Source organism: Eleutherodactylus coqui, chromosome 7, assembly GCF_035609145.1.
Source record: "Eleutherodactylus coqui strain aEleCoq1 chromosome 7, aEleCoq1.hap1, whole genome shotgun sequence".
Lineage (NCBI taxonomy): Eukaryota > Metazoa > Chordata > Amphibia > Anura > Eleutherodactylidae > Eleutherodactylus > Eleutherodactylus coqui.
Genome location: NC_089843.1, coordinates 187,630,999 through 187,651,557, shown reverse-complemented (window position 1 = coordinate 187,651,557; position 20,559 = coordinate 187,630,999). Strand labels below are relative to the sequence as shown.

At 47.8% G+C, this 20,559-nt stretch overlaps 1 protein-coding gene across 1 annotated transcript in view; it reads left to right on the top strand.

The window, feature by feature from the left end:
- The first annotated feature begins 430 nt into the window (after positions 1 to 430).
- Positions 431 to 20,559, top strand: part of KCMF1 (potassium channel modulatory factor 1) — a 68,839-nt gene continuing 48,710 nt past the window's right edge. Inside the window, exon 1 of the mRNA XM_066574118.1 lies at positions 431 to 527. Coding sequence (XP_066430215.1) covers positions 512 to 527 — 16 coding nt within the window. The 5' untranslated portion in view covers positions 431 to 511. The remainder of the gene's footprint in view (positions 528 to 20,559) is intronic.

The window sequence follows — 20,559 nt, the reverse complement described above, 5'->3', positions numbered from 1 at the left end:
TATTACACACATATATGTACAGGGTGCCGGTATGTGAGGAGTATTACACACATGTACGAACACAGTGCAGGTGGGTGAGTAGAATTACACACATATATGTACAGGGTGCCGGTGTGTGAGGAGTATTATACACATATATGTACAGGGTGCCGGTGTGTGAGTATTATACACATATATGTACAGGGTGCCGGTGTGTGAGGAGTATTACATACATATATGTACAGGGTGCCAGTAGTATTACACACATATGTGTACAGGGTGCCGGTGTGTCAGGAGTATTACACATATATATGTACAGGGTGCCGGTATGTGAGGAGTATAGTGCCGGGCACAGAGCCGTACATCCGTCACTACAGACAGCCATATGTGCCCTGCGTACAGCCCAGCCGTCGGTGCAGTGTGTCAGGCGGAGGAAGAGGAGGAGAGTGAGGAGGAAGCACACACACTCTCTGCTCTCACCAGGAGGAGGAGTCGGAGCAGCAGCTGCAGCGGCGGCGGCCTGAGCGATAGGATGTCCCGACATGAAGGTGAGAGCCGAGGGGAGGACATTGGCGGGACCCGCTCTCCGTGCCCAGCACCCGGCTGTAGCTCCCCGCCGGCACACACACAGTCGGGCTCCGCTGCCTCCCACGGACAGACCCTGTTCTGCTCCCAGGCCCAGGCCTCCTCCCCCCGGTACAACCGGCTCCTCTCACCATGTCCGGGTGGCCTTGTGATCGCGACATATCGCCACGTCCCGCTCCCTCCCGGCCCTGGCCGTCCCCGCGTCCTGTCCCCACCTCCCCCGGAGCTGCTGTTGTGCTGCCCAGGGCCTTCCTTACTGGCAGGCCGAGGCTTGAGGCCCGGCACCGGAGAGCGGCCGCCCCTGTGCCCGTGTATACACGTGTGTTCCAGCCCGGCTTCCTCCTATACATGCCCGTGTAGACGTCGGTGTGGCCGGCTGCCCGGCGGGGACGCTGCGGGCAGGAGGGAGAGGCCCGGGAGGAGGGATTGCACTGTCATCCGAGGGAGGAGGGGAGCCGTGTACACACCGGAGCCTCCACCATGACTGCTGGCTGCATGTGCTGGCGGCCGCCATGGGACACTGCGGAGGGCCACACTGACCAATCACCGCGCGTCTCTCAGTCTGCGCAGGCACGTTCAGGAATGAAAGCTGGGAAGTGATTGGTTGCTAGGGCTGTCATGGGGCTGTCAGGTTACAGTGTCATGGAGGGGGACAACAACATACTGGCAGCACTGACAGCTTACTAGTCAGATCAGCTGCTTCATAAGGTGTTATTAGAAGCCCTCGCGCCGTCCCCCAGAGGTCGTGGCCTACACTTTATTGGGAGGACCACCACCATCATGGCCGACCATACTAATGGTCCTCCATCCAGTGTAGAGATAAGCGGCCACAGGTCGTGTGAAGGCGGTAGGACAGCTCTCTTGTGGGATATATTATGGTGGACGCTAGTACTGTGGTCTCATCTAGTCGGACCCCTGCAGACGTGGTTGGGGGACACGTACACCGCTGCTCTCAGTCACGCTGATCTCTGTTGGTTCCATCTAATACAGGCGCATGGGTGACATAGTATGTAAGGCCGAAAATGGTCATATGCCCATCCAGTTCAGACTATTACCCCCAATGTTGATCCAGAGGAAGGCAAAAAATCCCAATGAGGTCGAAGCCAATTTCTCACATTTAAGGGGAAAATATCCTTTCTGACTCCAATCTGGTAATCGGAATAATCCTGGATCACCGACTGAGTAATCGTGATATAACGTAATATTGCATCTCTCAAGAAAGATGTCTAGACCGCTCTTATACTCTATAAGGCTGAGGGCCCGCGGGCGGGGCGGAATATCGCGAGAGATATTCCGCCGCGGGGGAGCACTAATGTCGTCACGATTTTACGTGCGGAACCTATCTTAATGACAGGTTCATCGAGGCATGCCGCGATTTTCCGCTCATGGACGTCAGACTGCGCTTTCCATAGTTATCCTATGGAAAGCGTGTCATGCATGCTCCGCGTACAATTTATTGCCGAGGATCACACTATGACAAATCGCCCGTGAACAGCCAGCCTTAGTTAGGCCTCATGTCCACTCGCTAAATGGAATTGCGGATTCCGGAGCGGATTTTGCCCATAGGGAGTCATTGGCCATCCGTGGTCCATTAAATTGATTTTTTTTTTGCACCCGCGGATGGCATTTTAAAAGAATTGCGTTTTTCACGCGCGGGAGAAAAAACGCGACATGCTCCATTCTGCCGCGGATTCCGCAACATTGCTATCACATTGATAGCAATGTGTGCGGATATGTGCATGCAAAAAAAAAAAACAAAACATTTAAAGCAAATCCGCAGCGGAATTTTTCTAGTGGACATGAGGCCTTAGTGAGTTTTTCATCACCACGTCCTCAGGCAGAGAGTTCCACAGTCTCGCTGCTCTTACAGTAAAGAACCCTTTACTATGTCGGTGTAGAAACCTATTTTCCTCTAGACATACAGAGTGCTCCCTTACAGTCCTGGGTATAAATAGATGATGGGAGAGATTTCTGTACCGACCCAAGATATATTTAAACATAGTTATTAGAGCGCCCCCTTGTTACAGTCCTGGGTATAATAGATGATGGGAGAGATCTCTGTACCGACCCATGATATATTTAAACATAGTTATTAGAGCGCCCCCTTGTTACAGTCCTGGGTATAATAGATGATGGGAGAGATCTCTCTACTGACCCGATATATTTCTACATAGTTATTAGGTTGCCCCAGAATGTAATTTTGTTTTTCGTTTTTTTTTTTCCCCCTAAACTAAATATCCCCAATTTTGATAATCTCTCTGGGTATTGTAGTCCGCCCATTCCATTTATTATTTAGTTGCTGCCTTTGTACCCGCTGAACCTCTGATATGCCCTTCTTGAGTACGGGTGCCCAAAACTGTCCACAATATTCCATGTGTGGTCTGACCAGTGACTTGTAAAGAGGAAGTATAATGTTCTCGTCATGTGCCCCTAGACCTCTTCTGATACCCTCCATGATCCTATTTGCCTTGGCAGCAGCTGCCTGACACTGCTTGCTCCAGTTAAGCTTCTAGTAACTAAAATCCCCAAGTCCTTTTCCAAGCCAGTGTTTCTTATTTATGGCTGCCTTCAAAGGCCCATTTCTAATTGTAAGACTACAGTAAGTCTCCTACTTGCGAATGTTTGAGTTACAAGCTTCACTAGATGTAAACAAGCCTATCTGTAAGGGGCCTTCATACTTGTGATTTTTGTGAGATGCGTTTTTAACATTAGAAAGTCCTCTTGACATTTGCGTTTAAAAAAAACAAACAAAAACAGCAATATCGTAATCGCAAGTGTGAAGGCCCCCTAAGTATGATGTAATGCTGTAGCATTACATCATACTGTACAGCAATCGGACAGACATGGCACGGCTTGCCATGGCACGGCTTGATAGGCACTTTGCATAGGTAGGGGCCTTTCGCCTGCAACAGCTCCAGAAAGCCACTCCGCTCATCGTAGCTGTTACCTCCTTAAATACCGCAGCCAACAGCGATATTTAAAGAGTTAAGACACGCCATTCATCGGAACTGTTGCAGGCTTGTAAGAAACGGCCGATACCCAACGTTGTATGGAGCGAGATCCACCCGCGATCCCCCTCCATAGAAGCATTTGTTCGGACATACGAACAAAACGCACTTATGAGCAGCTTCCTGTAATGGAATCTGCCCGTAAGTTGGAGACTTTCTGTATAGTAAGAGCTAGGTGGCGATGGGTAAGTGGCCACCCCAGTAGGTAATTTCCTCCCCCCATTCAGTGCACCTAGAGTAGGTAGGTAACTAGTAGTGCTATGACTAAGGGCGCTGGAAATGTGTATGTGGGGTTAAAGCATTTTCTGGTGCATTATGGTCGTTTTTGGTCTAAACAAACTTCTTTTTTTTTATTTTTAGAAGTATGTCAAATTAAAGATTAGAGTTTTTATAAATCCATTATTTTTTCTGCGCCTAATTAAGCGTGTTTGCGTTCCTGTCCTCTGGCGAGATTGGTTGGGGAGTTGTCTTTTTTTTCTTCTCTTTTGTATGCCCCCAATAGGTAAGTAATTGCCCACCTATTAAGTAGGTGCCCCCAGTAGGTAGGTAATTTCCAGCCTTACTGGATTTTCCTTCCGCAACTGCGGCGCGCAGGTACTACTATCAAACTTAAAGTCCTGCTCCTGTGGCGCCGCTGCATGAAACTACCTGATGCAGGCTTTTACATATAGCGGGCCAAATAAAATGAATTGGCGGCCCAGGCGCCTTGTGTTTGACATGTGCGAGCTAATAGATACATCACGTATAGGCGTTTTCTTTATTTGTGGTAGGATGCGTTTGACAGGTTGTTCCTAAGATGTCTGATGCTACACTGCCACACCCAGTACATGGCTGAGAGCGGTAATGCATCTAGTAGAATGCTGTTGACCACTGCAAGCCCTTCGTTCCTGTGATTAGAGATCACGGATCTTTTAATTTTTCATGTAATTTTTTAAGGTCTAAGCCAGGAGTAGACCCTGAAAACAATATAATGAAAACTTTTAGGTCGGTCTCACACGACTGGATTTGAATTGCGGCTTCCGTGGGCGATCCACTGTAATAGGTGGGCATCAAAAGGCATAAAGTTACAAATTTTCCTTCATATTTGCGGGTATGAATCGCAGCATGCTCTATTTTACTATAGAATCCACAAGCATGGGGCCCATTGTGTTCTGTGGTCATGGATATACCCGCAGCCCATACGTAGTTACGTTGTGTACAGGCTGCGGGTACCCGCATCATTGCTAAGTGACGGCGTGGGTAATACAACCGAACAAACCAAATAATCTATACTGCGCATGACCGCCTCCGTGATCATCCACGATACAATTGCTGTACGCAGGGTCACCGCTGCGAGCCTCTCGCACGTGACCCAGTTGTGTGAGCCCGGCCTTATACTAGCCTTCTATCGCACATCCACTCCAGTATTTGATCAGGATTTTGCATCCATTTAAAGGGGTTGTCCCGCGGCAGCAAGTGGGTCTATACACTTCTGTATGGCCATAATAATGCACTTTGTAATATACATTGTGCATTAATTATGAGCCATACAGAAGTTATAAAAAGTTTTATACTTACCTGCTCCGTTGCTAGCGTCCTCGTCTCCATGGTGCCGACTAATTTTCGCCCTCCGATGGCCAAATTAGCCGCGCTTGCGCAGTCCAGGTCTTCTCCTGTTCTCTATGGGGCTCCGTGTAGCTCCGCCCCGTCACGTGCCGATTCCAGCCAATCAGGAGGCTGGAATCGGCAGTGGACCGCACAGAAGAGCTGCGGTCCACGGAGGCAGAGGATCCCGGCGGCCATCTTCACAGGTAAGTATAGAAGTCACCGGAGCGCGGGGATTAAGGTAAGCACTCCGGTGAGCTTTCTGTACGTCCCTGCATCGGGGTTGTCTCGCGCCGAACGGGGGGGGGGGGGGGGGGGGGGGGTTGAAAAAAAAAAAAACCCGTTTCGGCGCGGGACAACCCCTTTAAGTCAAAACCTGAAGTGTGAACGAGGCTTTAATGGGGCGCTTGGGTAATTTTCTGATGACACATTCGCTCTATTATAGAAATCACATTTTTGCAGATTTTTCTTTTTCCCGCGGTCACAATCTATATTAAAAACCCCCTAAAATCCTGCATTTTTCACATGGATCACAGGGCCTAGTAATACTTCGTCACTTCCTGTTCTGTAGGGAAGACTTTGCAGCAGTCATCTCACTTGACAGCATCTTAAATGCCGTGAGAAATAATTTGCACGAGTTAACGATGGCAGAGTTCGCTTGTACAACCTGTTTATACAGGCAGATAAATAGTTTACATTTATCGCTAGATCCTACAGTCTCTGCGCCAGCGAATGTGAACGACTGATCGCTGTTCACAAGCAATAGGTTGCAAATGATTTCTGTAAATGTAATTTTTTTTCCTAAATTGCTGCATACAAAGTCCTATAACTTTTTAGTTTTTCCATGAACAGAGCTTTGGGAGGGCTTGTTTTTTGCGTAACGAGCGGTAGTTTTTATGAGTACCATTTTGGGGTACATATGGCTTTTTTGTTCACTTTTATTGTGTTTTTAGGGAGGCAAAATTAAAAAAAATAAGCATTTTGCCTCAGTTTTGTAGGTTTTTTTTTTTCTTTCTTACACTTTTTGCCATGCAAGATAAAAAGTGTGTTCAATTTGCTGTACGAGGTGTTACGGATACGACGATACCAAAAATGTGGGATTTTAATTTTTAAGAATTTTTAAAATATTTATAGGGGAAAAAGCACAAAAAGGTGTGGGTGTTTTTTTTTTTTTTTTTTTACATTTTTATTTTATTTCCTACACTATTTATGTTCCTGTAGGGGACTTGTACCATAATGCTTATGATCGTTATGATCGCTTGTAATAGCGATCAAAGGCAACGGCAAAGCAGGACGCCTGTATCTCGCATCCTGTTGCCATGCCCCGATTACATTGCGGGGGTCCGATGACTTCACAGACGGCGCGCGCTCCCTCTGTGAGCCCTTTACACGCCGCAAGCTACATAGATCGTGCTGTCCCCATGCACCCCCGCTGTTGCAGCCGGAGGTCAGCTGTTGGTGACAGTTGGCTCCTGCTGCTGGATGGCGCGGAATCTTTTCTGATCTTGCACTATCCACAGGGCGTAAGTGTACGTCCTGTTGCATTACGTACCGTGCAGCCAGGACATACAGTTACGCCCTGTGGCATTAAGGGGTTAAATGTAATGAGAAGTGAAAAAGCCAATGGTTGAAACTGAACGACCGACGAGAAGTGCACAACTCTCGTTAGTCATTCACTCGTTGGCTCACCTTTTAGACATTATGATAACTGCTCACTTTTGTTCGTTTGAGCGACAATCGTTACGTGTAAATGGGCCCTAACACAGGATCCACCATTCACGATAGGCATAAGCTGTGACTATTTACTCACACTCTCTGCATGATGACCCCTGAAGGTCACAGGACTGGGCTAGAACAGTCTCCAATGCAAGTCAATGGGTCACTCCTGCCCATTGTGTGGATGGCCCATAAGGCTGCTGCAAAATGCAGCTCAGGAAAGATGGCTGCCCCCATAGTCCTGGATAGACATCATAATAAAAAAAATTCTACAATCAGAAAATAAAAGCAGATTAGAAAAATACAATATTTTTCTCTGTTATTTTTAAAAAAATTAAATCAAATTGGTGCTCTAGTGCCTTTAATGATCACCCCCCCAGATCCTTTGACAAACAGGACGGTCTGCATACGTATGGTTGAGTCTTTGCCGATTCCTGTAGTGTTTTATACCCATCACCCGCCTAGCCTGACACTAATGTACTTCATGTGGCGCCATCGCCCAGTGTCAGGTGAACATCCCTTCAGCCGTTGACAGCAAAAATAAAAACCCTTAAGAATTCGTCTGGGAGATGGCTGAAAACGTTCACAGCTCGTCAGAGAGGGATGGCAATTAGGCACAACAGAAGATATCAGTAGACCTTGTCCTGTGAGCCCATGGATGGGGCAACACATGGCTGCATCACTCTTGTGCCCCTTCGGCTTACTACTTTGGAGATCTCCGGAGTCTTGAATTCCTGATCGTTCCTGACGGCGCGTGTTACCGGAGAACTTTTATTAGTAGGAAGGTGGCTAGGTACGGTAGACTATGGGCCTACGGTAGACGTGGGGTGATGGGACATGTCTCACTAGTACAAGAGGGGGTATATCGTCACCCTTCATGTACATATTTCATATAGTTTATCTTCATATAAGGGAATCCTAAGTACTGAATAGGAGAAATACCCCATTCATTTCTACATCCTTAGTATATATTAACCCTTTGCAATCCAATTTTGGATTCAGGGTTTCCTAGTGGGCTTTCTCTTTCTGTCATTATACAATGGCACCATCTGCTGGCTAGACCAGTACTGCGGTATGGGACATGCTGGAGAGGCCCCCAACAACAGAGCGGCCAGTAATTTACAGTAAGAATACCCTGCCGGACGTCTTCCGACATCGGAGCTGTACAGCCTTCAATCAGAATGTCTTCAGACATCAGACAGTGGATTGGAAAGGGCTAAAGGGGTTTTCCAGGCAGTACCAGGATACAGCGGGGTCGGAGTGAAAATTGCTGCGCCGGCCCCTTTGTAGAGGGCGGTGCAGCTCCCACTGACTTCATCGAGACTGCAGCCTGCAATTACAGTGGTTTCTGCTCTGACTCCAGTGTATCCCGGCACTGACAGTGCAGCCTGGAAAATTCCCTTAAGGAATTACTGTGTATGCAATTCTCTTATGTGAAAAAAAAAGGTCTTAGCATTTTTAGCTTGTTTTAACAAAAAAAAGAAAATCTATATTAAAATTTAGAAAAGACTAGAAGAAAAGTCTAGCTTTTAGACTAAGGCTGCCTGTCCACGGGCGTTGCGGGAGCCGCTGCCCGGGAGCAGGAGCCGGCAGATTGATCTTCGCTGTCAGCCTATCTGACAGAGAGGCTCACATGCTGCAAATTGCCGGCTGCGAGTGGAGAATCGCAGTGATTCTCCGCTCGTGGGCAGGGGGCCGGCGCTTTCCATAGCAACGCTATGGAAAGCTTCAGACAGCATGATTCGCCGGCGATTTACCGCCAGCAGAGTCACGCCTGTGAACAGGGGGCCTAAATCACCCGGCCGTAACTGCAGGTAATTGGAAAGAGGCAGCAGTCCTGTTCACGTGACATCAGATCTTCACGGCCTTACATGGGCATATGTGCAAAAATGCTCACATAATCACAGCTACCCTTGTGCCATGAACAACGCTTATTGGGCATATTAGGGGAGGAGACTTCTATGGGGCTTTTGGTGTATGGTGCAGTGGAGGGGACACTCCATTTGCTTCAATGGGACCAACTGAGATGGCCAAGTTGGCTACCTCTGGCAGTCCTAATGCACCACACTTCGGACCGGCTGGACTCGCGTGACAGGTAAAACCTGTTGAGACAATCCTTTAACCCCTTAACACCGCTGACCAAATCGAGGGGCGATTCCTCCCTACTGATCCTCCTCGACCTCTCCGCAGCATTTGACACTGTTGACCACAATCTCCTCAGTATGCTACGCTCCATTGACCTAAAGGACACTGCCCACTCCTGGTTCTCTTCCTACCTATCTGACCGCTCTTTCAGTGTCTCCTTTGCTGGCTCTACCTCCCCTCCTCTTTCCCTTGCTGTTGGGGTCCCCCAGGGCTCTGTCCTCTGCCCCCTTTTTTCTCTATCTACACAGCCCCTATTGGTCAAACCATCAGGAGATTTGGCCTCCAATACCACCTGTATGCAGATGACACCCAGCTATACACCTCTTCCCGTGACATCTCTGCACCTTTACTCCAAAACATCACTGACTGTCTGTCCGCTGTCTCTAACACCATGTCCTCTCTCTACCTAAAACTAAACCTCTCTAAAACTGACCTGCTGGTATTTCCACCCTCCACTAACCGCCCTCATCCTGACATCTCCATCTCAGTGTGTGGCACCACCATAACTCCTAGACAACATGCCCGCTGCCTTGGAGTCATATTTGATTCTGATCTCTTTTACCCCCTACATCCAATCTCTGGCCCGAACATGTCAGCTGCACCTCAAGAACATCGCAAGAATCCGCTCTTTTCTCACTGTGGACACGCTAAAAACGCTTACTGTTGCCCTCATCCACTCCCGGCTCGATTTATTGCAACTCGTTGCTGATCGGCCTCCCCTGCACCAGACTCTACCCTCTCCAATCCATCCTGAATGCGGCAGCCAGGCTCATCTTCCTGTCCAGCCGCTACTCGGATGCCTCTGGCCTGTGCCGGTCACTGCACTGGCTGCCCGTTCAATACAGAATTCAATTTAAACTCGCCACCTTCATCCACAAAGCCCTCCACAGTGCAGCGCCCCCCTATATCGCTTCCCTCATCTCAATCCATCAACCAGCCTGGGCTCTCCGCTCTGCTAACGAAACCAGATTGAGCGCCCCTTTAATTCGAACTTCTCATTCCCGCCTCCAAGACTTCTCCAGAGCAGCACCGGTCCTCTGGAACGCACTACCAAAGGCTACCCGAGCAATCCAGGACTCGCAGAACTTCAGGCGTGCTCTAAAAACGCCCCTCTTCAGGGAGGCATACCGAATTCCCTAAATAAAGCCCTCTGTACTCCGCCTGATAACATGCTCCCTGACCTACTGACTGCAATCCCTGCTAGCCATCATAAACCGCTCCTGCAGTCATACTGTTTCTGCCGTCACACGGCTAAATGTCTGACCATTGTCTATGTGTATATCACCCCTCACTCTCCACCTCGCCATACCGTGCACATCTCCAGCCCCTTTACCTTCTGTATCACCCCATTACTTCTAGTATGTAAGCTCGTTGGAGCAGGACCCTCACCCCTATTGTTTCCATCAATTGATTACTATGTAACCGTGGTTCTGTAATCTTTGTACTTTTGTCTTTCTGTATCCCCTGTCTATGTAAGCGCTGCGGAATATGTTGACGCTATACAAAGAAAGTTTATTATTATTATTATTATTTATGTCCTGGGTGTGCAGGGTTTATATGGAGCCGGATCGCAAGCTTATCCCACTCTATACACATCCGGTGCGGCCTGTCTTTGATAGCAGACACCCTCCTGCAAGAGCTGCAATCTGCAGCAACGCTGATCGCTGCTGTAAACCTTCTATATGCCTCTGTCAATTCTGACAACTGCATGTTAATGCCCCGATCGTTCAGCGATCGTCAGGTGCTGTTCTGTTGCCAAGACAGCCGGGGGGCTTTCTGAAGGCCCCCAGGGCTGCCCTGAATAAATGCCTGTGACGTGTGTTCATAGACTGCCTGTCAAAATGCAATTTAATGTAATACTGTGATATTACATTTTACTGTATGAGCGATCAATTGCAAGTTTAAGCCCCTTTTAAAGACTAAAAGTAGTAAAAATAGAAAAAAAATAATTACTGGAAAAAAAAGTAAGTAAAAGTTTAAAAATCCCCCTTATTATTGAAAAAAATAAATACATTCAGTGGGGGAAAAAGTATTTGGTCAGATACCAATTGTACAAGTTCTCCCACTTACAAAGATGAGAGGCCTGTAATTGACATCATAGGTAGACCTCAACTATGAGAGACAACATGAGAAAACACATCCAGAAAATCATTGTCTGATTTTTAACGAATTTTTTCGCAAATTATGGTGGAAAATAAGTATTTGGTCACCTACAAACAAGCAAGATTTCTGGGTCTCACAGACCTGTAACTTCTTCTTTAACCCCTTAGTGACCACCCTATAGTGTTTTTACGTCCTGCAGCTGCAGGACGTGTATGGAGGGAGGTAGCGCCGCTATCTCCCTCCATACAGCGCCGGCGTCAGCTGCTTATTACAGCTGACACCCGCGGGCAATAGCCGCGCTCGGCCGTTCGCGGCTATTAACCCTTTAAATACCGCTGTCAATTCTGACAGCGGCATTTAAATCCCCCGAACGCTGTTTGGGGGTCCCGCACGCCCCCCCCCGCGGTGAGATCGGGGGATCCGTGCAGGTGTCATTGCAGGTGTCATTGCCTAATGAATGGCCCCAGGGCTGCCTTAGCAGACTGCCTATCAAGCCATCCACACAGGGTGGCTTCATAGACTGCCTGTAAAAAAAAAAAGCAGTATGACGTAATGCTATAGCATTACGTCATACTGCAGGAGCGATCAAAGCATCACATGTTAAAGACCCCCAGGGGGACTTCAAAGTAAAGTAAAAAAAAAGATCAATAAAGTTTTTTAAATTGTAAAAAAAAAAAAAAAAGTTATAAAAGTTTAAATCACCCCCCTTTTGCCTTATCTATTATTAAAAAATCTAAATCATAAAATAAAAATATGTATTTGATATCACCGCGTCCGTAAAAGTCCGATCTATCAAAGTAGTGCATTATTTTTTCTGCACGGTGAACGTCGTCCGAAAAAAAAACCCAAAAAAACCCGCCAGAAATGCATTTTTCCCTTCGTCATCATGACAGCATACGCTTGGAGGTTGCTCACCTGCTGACCTGATGGGACAGGAAAAGGCAGAGCATAAAAGAAACCTCCCCTCCACCAAACACCAGTGTTTTTCCTGTCCCTTCAGGACAGCAGCGGCAGAGCTCCAGCGATGCTGTCCCATGCCGGAGGTTCCAGGGCTTACCGGTGAGCGGCGGCATCTCTCCTGGCAACCCCGGCGCCCCAGTGGGAAGGACCTCATCTGGGAGCTTACCGGGGACTGCGTGGGCCTGGGTCCAAGTACGGGCTTTCCGGCACCACTGCGGCCGTCATTTCGGCGGCGGCCGCCATCTCTGGGTCCAGGGCCGAGCAGCAGCGTTCCTCAAGGGGGCGTGGCCTCAGCGGAGCTCCGAGAGTGACGCAGTGACTTCAGACGCTCTGCAAGGGGGCGTGGCCTAGCGCGAAAGTGGGCGTGGCTTAGTGCGGCTGGCGCCGGATTCAAATTTTTAAAGCTCCTCTACACCAGGGAAGCAGCTGGTGTTTCTTCACGCCGGGAATCGATCCTAAGTACAGGAGTTGATCCCATAAGCAAGCGCAGGATGTCGGCCAGAGAGGACCCAGAGAATCTCCAAACTGTAAGTGGTCCAGTGGGCCAACCTACAGACACCTGCACTACATACACTTCCTTACTAACAGAGTTCCCCCTTGTCATTTCGGGACAGGGATACTCAAAAACCTAGGGAGGCTAGGAGGAGGAGTAAAAAGTGTCCAGTGTGCTTGGCAAACTCGACGACTCCTATACCAAAACATTATGTGCCGTTTGTTCTGCAAAAGTTCTGCAGGAGGAAAAATCTTCCCTCATGTCCGAAATTCGGTCGGTCGTCCGGGAAAAAGTTCAGTCCTCCCTCTCGGACCTCCAACCTGGGCCCTCAGGGGTTACACGAAGGTCTGCTCCGGCTGTGTCAGAGTCCGACTCTGACATGGCGGAAGATTTGGAGTATGATAATCTTGGGGAAGTGTTGCAGGAGGAGAAAAAGTACCTTTTTTCCACCGCTGACATGGATCAACTTTTAAAAGCTGTACGTAGAACCATGCAGGTGGAGGAAGATGTGCAGCAACCCCGCACAACACAAGACGATATGTTTGCGGGATTGCTTCCACAACGGAAATCTTCGTTTCCTGTAAATGCCACACTCAAACAACTAATCCTGAACGAGTGGGATTGGGTGGATCAGACTCCACTAATCCCTAGGGAGTTCAAGGAGCGCCTTTTATTTGTGGGAGACGAGGTGGCGTTTCTGGATGAAATGCCGAAAGTAGATGCGGCTATCGCTATGGTGTCCAGGAAGTCGGGATTACCATTTGAAGATATGTCCCACTTAAAGGACTTCTTGGATAATAAAGTGGACATGACCATGCGCAAGGCCTGGTCCACGTCCAGCCTTATTATAAATTCCAATATCGCGGCCACTTCTGTGGCTCGCTCCATGGCGGTCTGGCTGGACCAGCTTATGTCCCTAATCGACCAAAAAGCCTCCAGGCCGCCAGAAGGGCAGTCTGGGTAAAGGAGTGGTCGGGGGACTTAACATCCAAAACAAGCTGTGTGCCCTACCCTTTCGGGGTGCACGCATTTTTGGACCGGACCTGGATCGCCTGCTGGAAAAAACAGCTGACAAGAACCAGGGACTGCCAGCCATCAGACCGCCCAAAAGACCCTTCACTCCACGTCCCTCGTCTACATACGCTGGGAAAGGGAAGACCGGAAGATGGTCTTATCCGAAGGGTGGAAGGGGTAAGACTCTTATTATCATCCCTCAGCCCGCATCTTCGTGCCCGGTGGGCGGTAGACTGGCTAGTTTTTCCACTAGTTGGCGTAACATAACGACTAACGAGTGGGTGCTACACCTGGTGGCGGAGGGGTACAAGATCGAACTGGAATCTCGCCCCCCTGACAGATTTATTGTAACCCCAATCCAGTCTCCAGCCCTAGAGCAGGCTCTGTTGAGAGGTGTACAGAACCTGCTGGATCTCGGCGCGGTTATCCCCGTCCCCAAAAAGGAACAGGGGAAGGGATTTTATTCCCCCCTTTTTCTGGTTCCCAAACCAGACGGCTCCCACCGCACAATAATTAACCTCAAAGAACTGAATAAATTCATTGAGTATAGAAAATTTAAAATGGAGACTATCAGAACTGCAACTCCCCTAATTGCCAGGGATAATGTAATGGCTACAATTGACCTAAAGGATGCTTACTTTCACATCCCTATTTACACCAACACGCAAAAGTTCCTGAGGTTTGCGCTGAGAATGGAAGGGGAAATCTGTCACTTTCAGTTTATTTGCCTCCCATTTGGAATTTCCTCCGCTCCGCGAATTTTTTCCAAGGTGGTGATAGAAATGGTTGCCTTTTTGCGCAATCGTGGGATTATTATCGTCCCCTACTTGGACGACTTCCTGTTGGTGGCAGATTCCCCGACTATTCTGAGGTCACACTTGGGTTCCACACTTCAACTGTTTAAGGACCTGGGTTGGATTATTAATGATCTAAAATCCAACATGGAACCAGAAACCAGGAAAAAATTCCTGGGAGTCATTCTGGATTCCAGTCTCCAAAATTCATCCCTTCCTCCTCTAAGGAAACAGCATATTTTAGAGGAATGCTCCACTCTCTATAAAAAATCTAGAGTAACAGTAAGAGACGCAATGCGGATCCTGGTGCTAATGACTTCGTGTATTGGCGTGGTTCCCTGGGCTCAGTTCCATAGTCACGGTCTCCAGTCACTAATCCTTCAGAATTGGGACAAGTTACAGTCCTCACTCGACCAGACAATCTCTATTTCTGCTAAAGCCAGATCTTCACTCCGCTGGTGGTTGTCATCAGACAACCTGTCACGGGCATCTGAATGGTTCCTGGACCCTGCAATAATAATCACAACGGATGCCAGCGCCAAAGGGTGGGGGGCCCACTTTGAAGGCGGTTATATACAGGGTACTTGGGACGCTCATGAGAGATCTGATTCGTCTAATTTTAGAGAGCTTAATGCGGTGTGGAAATCCCTACGTAGCCTGCAATCGCTCTTAGGGATGAAGCATGTGAGGATCTTTTCAGATAATATGACGACAGTGTCACTCATTCGCCACCAGGGTACCACCAGGAATCCTCTACTGCAGCAGTTGGCGGGAAGGATCCTTCAGTGGGCGGAACTCACAACCAAGTCACTGTCGGCCTTTCACATAAAAGGAGCCGAGAATTCAGCCGCGGACTTTCTAAGCAGGAAAAAAGTGGACCCAGGAGAGTGGGAACTCCATCCCGAGGTGTTCAGCCTGCTCGTGACGAAATGGGGGGTACCGGAAATAGACCTATTTGCGTCAAGCGCAAATACCAAGTGCCGGTTTCTCTTTTCCCGAGGCGCGGAGAAACAGGCCTTGGGCACAGACGCTCTCTCTCACCCCTGGGTTTGGGACTTGGCGTACGCTTTTCCCCCTTTACCATTAATTCCGCTCCTACTAAGGAAATTACTGCGGTCAAGCATGTCAGTAATTCTGGTAGCACCTTATTGGCCCAAAAGACCTTGGTTTCCCCTCCTGAGATCTCTGTCAGTAGGAGAGCCTTTCCACCTTCCACCAAGACCCGACCTATTGCTGCAGGGCCCTCTTCTTTACCCGGAAGTTCACAAGTTCAGGCTTACGGCCTGGATCTTGAACGGGTAAAATTCTTGGGGAAGGGTCTTTCTCCTAACGTAATTTCCACTATTAGTGAAAGCCTTAAACCCTCGACAAAAAAGATCTATTCCAAAGTCTGGGAAAAATTCTCAGAGTGGATAGGCCAGGACATCCAGCAGTTAGATCAGCCAGACATCCGTAAAATCCTAGATTTTCTCCAGGCGGGCCTGGATAAAGGGTTGAGTCCGAATACCCTCAAAGTCCAAGTTGCGGCTTTGGGGGCATTTTTTGATCTCGCGCTTGCGGAGCACAGGTGGATTAGGAGATTTCTTAGAGGGGCAAGTAGATTGCATCCATTTACAAGGCTTACGGCACCCCCCTGGGATCTGACCATAGTCCTTCAGGCCTTCTGCGATCCCCCTTTTGAACCTGTTAGAGATCTATCCATCGCCTTGCTGACGTATAAGGTAGCCCTCCTTGTGGCAGTCACGTCGGCTAGACGCGTGGGTGAAATCCAGGCCCTCTCACGAAGGGCCCCATATATGACTATTCACCCAGACAAAATAGTATTTTCTTTAGACCCGTCCTTTCAGCCTAAAGTCTTGTCAGATTTCCACAGAGGCCAGCCAATAGTCATTCCAGCCTTCTGCCAAGATTTAAAAAACGAAAAGGAGCAGAAGCTCCATAATCTAGATGTCAAAAGACCTGTACTAGCGTACCTTGAGGCAACGGAAAGTTTCAGAAAGACCGATAAACTTTTCGTTCAATTTCAGGGGCAAGCCAAAGGAAGGGCCGCTTCTAAAGATGCGATCGCCCGGTGGCTCAGGAGAGCGGTCCAGGAAGCTTACAAGGCCAAGGGCATCCCTCCTCCAGAAGGATTGAAGGCCCACTCGACGAGAGCGGTGGCGGCATCTTGGGCAGAAAGAGCGCACGCGTCAATCGAGCAGATTTGTAACGCAGCCACGTGGACTTCTGGCCATACTTTTATTAAACATTACAGGCTGGACTTTAAATGTAGTCAGGACGCAACCTTCGGTAGGAAGGTGCTCCAAGCGGTAATCCCTCCCTGAAAAAGCCCATGCCAGTTATTTGGTATTCCTCCAAGCGTATGCTGTCATGATGACGAAGGGAAAACGGGAATTTTTCTTACCGATAATTCCCTTTCTTGAAGGCATCATGACAGCATACGGGCTTTTTCCCCCCCTACCGACATGGTTACCCTTATTTTGTCCAACACATGAGGTAATGTGTATGCTTATGTTTCTTTGTCTGAGGTGTGTGATGTCAACAAAAACACACCTGCTTAAGTATTCTGTCACTGGTTATTTGGAACACACTGGTGTTTGGTGGAGGGGAGGTTTCTTTTATGCTCTGCCTTTTCCTGTCCCATCAGGTCAGCAGGTGAGCAACCTCCAAGCGTATGCTGTCATGATGCCTTCAAGAAAGGGAATTATCGGTAAGAAAAATTCCTTTTTTTTAGTTACCCTGTCTCCCAGAAAAAACGCAATATAAAAAGCGATCAAAAATTCGTATGTATTCCAAATTGATACTATCGGAACCTACAGTACATCCCGCAAAAATTGAGCCCTTGCTCAACTACGTCGACGGAAAAATAAAAGTTATCGCGCGCACAAAATGACCGCAGAAAATAATTGAAAAAAATTAAATATCTTAAAAAAAAAAAAAAAAAAAATACTATATAAGTTTAGTATCGTAGTAATCGTACTGACCCATAGAATAAAAATATCAGGTCGTTTTTGTTGCAGTTTGTGCGCCGTAGAAACAGGACGCACCGAAAGATGGTGGAATGTCGTTTTTTTTCCATTTCTCTCCGCTAAGAATTTTTAACGTTTTTCAGTACATTATATGGTACAATAAATAGTGCCATTGAAAAATACAACTCGTCCTGCAAAAAATAAGCCCTCATACAGCGACGTCGATGGATAAATAAAGGAGCTACGATTTTTTAAAAGGGAGTAGGAAAAAACAAAAATGGAAAAAAGCAAAAAAGCCCGGTCACTAAGGGGTTAAGAGGCTCCTCTGTCCTCCACTCATTACCTGTAGTAATGGCACCTGTTTGAACTTGTTATCAGTATAAAAGACACCTGTCCACAACCTCAAGCAGTCACACTCTAAACTCCACTATGGTGAAGACCAAAGAGCTGTCAAAGGACACCAGAAACAAAATTGTGGCCCTGCACCAGACTGGGAAGACTGAATCTGCAATAGGCAAGCAGCTTGATGTGAAGAAATCCACTGTGGGAGCAATAATTAGAAAATGGAAGAGATACAAAACCACTGATGATCTCCCTCGATCTGGGGCTCCACGCAAGATCTCACCGCGTGGGGTCAAAATGATCACAAGAACGGTGAGCAAAAATCCCAGAACCACACGGGGGGACCTAGTGAATGACCTGCATAAAGCTGGGACCAACGTAACAAAGGCTACCATTAGTAACACACTACGCCGCCAGGGACTCAGATCCTGCAGTGCCAGACGTGTCCCCCTGCTTAAGCCAGAACATGTCCGAGGCCGACTGAAGTTTGCTAGAGAGCATTAGGATGATCCAGAAGAATATTGGGAGAATGTCATATTGTCAGATGAAACCAAAGTAGAACTGTTTGGTAGAAACAAAACTCGGCGTGTTTGGAGGAGAAAGAATGCTGAGTTGGATCCAAAGAACACCATACCTACTGTGAAGCATGGGGGTGGCAACATCATGCTTTGGGGCTGTTACTCTGCAAAGGGACCAGGATGACTGATCCGTATACATGAAAGAATGAATGGGGCCATCTGTTGTGAGATTTTGAGTTCAAACCTCTTTCCATCAGCAAGGGCACTGAAGATGAGACATGGCTGGATCTTTCAGCATGACAATGATCTCAAGCACACCGCAAGGGCAACAAAGGAGTGGCTTCGTGAGAAGCATTTCAAGGTCCTGGAGTGGCCTAGCCAGTCTCCAGATCTCAACCCTAAAGAAAACCTTTGGAGGGAGTTAAAAGTCCGTGTTGCCCAGCAACAGCCCCAAAACATCACTGCTCTTGAGATCATCTGCATGAAGGAATGGGCCAACATAACGGCAACAGTGTGTGTGTGCCAACCTTGTAAGGACTTACAGAAAACGTTTGACCTCGGTCATTGCCAATAAAGGATATATAACAAAGTATTGAGATGAACTTTTATTATTGACCAAATACTTATTTTCCACCATAATTTGCAGATTGGTTAAAAATCAGACAATGATTTTCTGGATGTGTTTTCTCATGTTGTCTCTCATAGTTGAGGTCTACCTATGATGTCAATTACAGGCCTCTCATCTTTGTAAGTGGGAGAACTTGTACAATTGGTATCTGACTAAATACTTTTTTCCCACTGTATTTGGTATCACTGCATACATAAGTCTGATTCTATCAAAGTAACACATTATTTATTTCACACGGTGAACGTCCCGGGAAGGGGAGGGGGAGGGGAACAAAAAAACGCCACAATTGCACTTTTTTGGTCACCCTGTCTCCCAAGAAAAAATGTCTCATGTACTCCAAAATGGTACCAGTACAAACTACAGTATGTCCTCCCACAACTGTGTTGCTGGAAAAATACAGTTATGGTGGCAGAAAATAACTTGGGAAAATAAATCTTTGGAAAAAAAGTAGCACTGCAGTAATCGTACTGACCCACAGAATAAAGTTGTCCTATCATTTTTGCTGTAGAAACAGGACAAGCGGGGTGGTATGCATCATGGATGCGGGCTGAGAAGTTCACGTTGCTGCACTATGATAGGCACGTCGGTGTGCGGAAGGTCTTGTTACAGTAAAACACAGGCCGGCTGCACACACACAGATTTGCATTGCCCAATCAATCCGCGGTCGGCGAGTGCAGCGTGGATCCACAGCAAATACCGTTCGTAACAAGCTATGCAAAAGCGCTTTTTCCTGCACACTCGCAGAAATTAATTGCGATTTCCGAAAGTGAAGGAAAAATCGCAGCATGTTCTATTTTAGTGCGGATCCCGCACAGACGGCTTCCGTTAAAGTGAATGGAAGCGGTCTGACCTGCGGCCCTTCCACAATTGACATTGCAGATAAGTTGTGGGTACCCGCATCCTCGCCTAGTGACGGCGTGGGAAAAACAAACCTTTAAAAAAAAAATCTGTGTTGCGCATGTCCAACGGCGAGCTGTGCAGATCATCCGCAATACAGATAAACGAAAAGCGACAGGTACGCGGGGTCGCCAGGCTGTGGTCAGGGCCGGATTCCACTGCTGGCTCCTGCATGCAGAATCCAAGTTGTTCATGTGCAGCTCTAAGATCTGTATGTGCCTGGTCATCCCACGCATTTTACACAGATGTACCGTACCCTAGCAGACTAATAGTGGGTATCGCAGCCTGCGCCCAGTGTCATAGAAGAAGCACTCAGACTGTGCAGTGCGGCCTTGTCAGTATGTTTAGGGTCCTTCACCCTATCTGACCAGCGAGCTTCTTCCGTCCTAGTTGGTGCGTGATGTTTTTCTGGCCGCTCTTCCATAAAGCCGCACTCTGTGGACTGTACTGGTTATAGTGCTACCATGGACTGATACTTCTGCAGTGGATCTTGGCGCTCCTTCAGAGTGCTCGTTGGTGTCTTGGAGTCTCCTTCCCCGACTCGAGAGTTTTGGTGGCGACCCTCTCTTGTCAGACTTGCAGTTCTCCCATATCAGTACTATAGTGCTACAATGGATGTAATGGAGCTCTGTGGGATGCTCAAAGTTTGGGATATTTTTATACACCCCATCCTGATTTCTGCTCCTTCACAACTTTGTCTCTGACCGGTTGGAGGGCTCCTTGGTCTTCATGTTGTTGCCGACTCAGGGCCTTTCAGAACAGGTGAATTTATACTGACGTGACGGATCACGTGACACTCTTTATTTAACTAATTGAGTACCGTT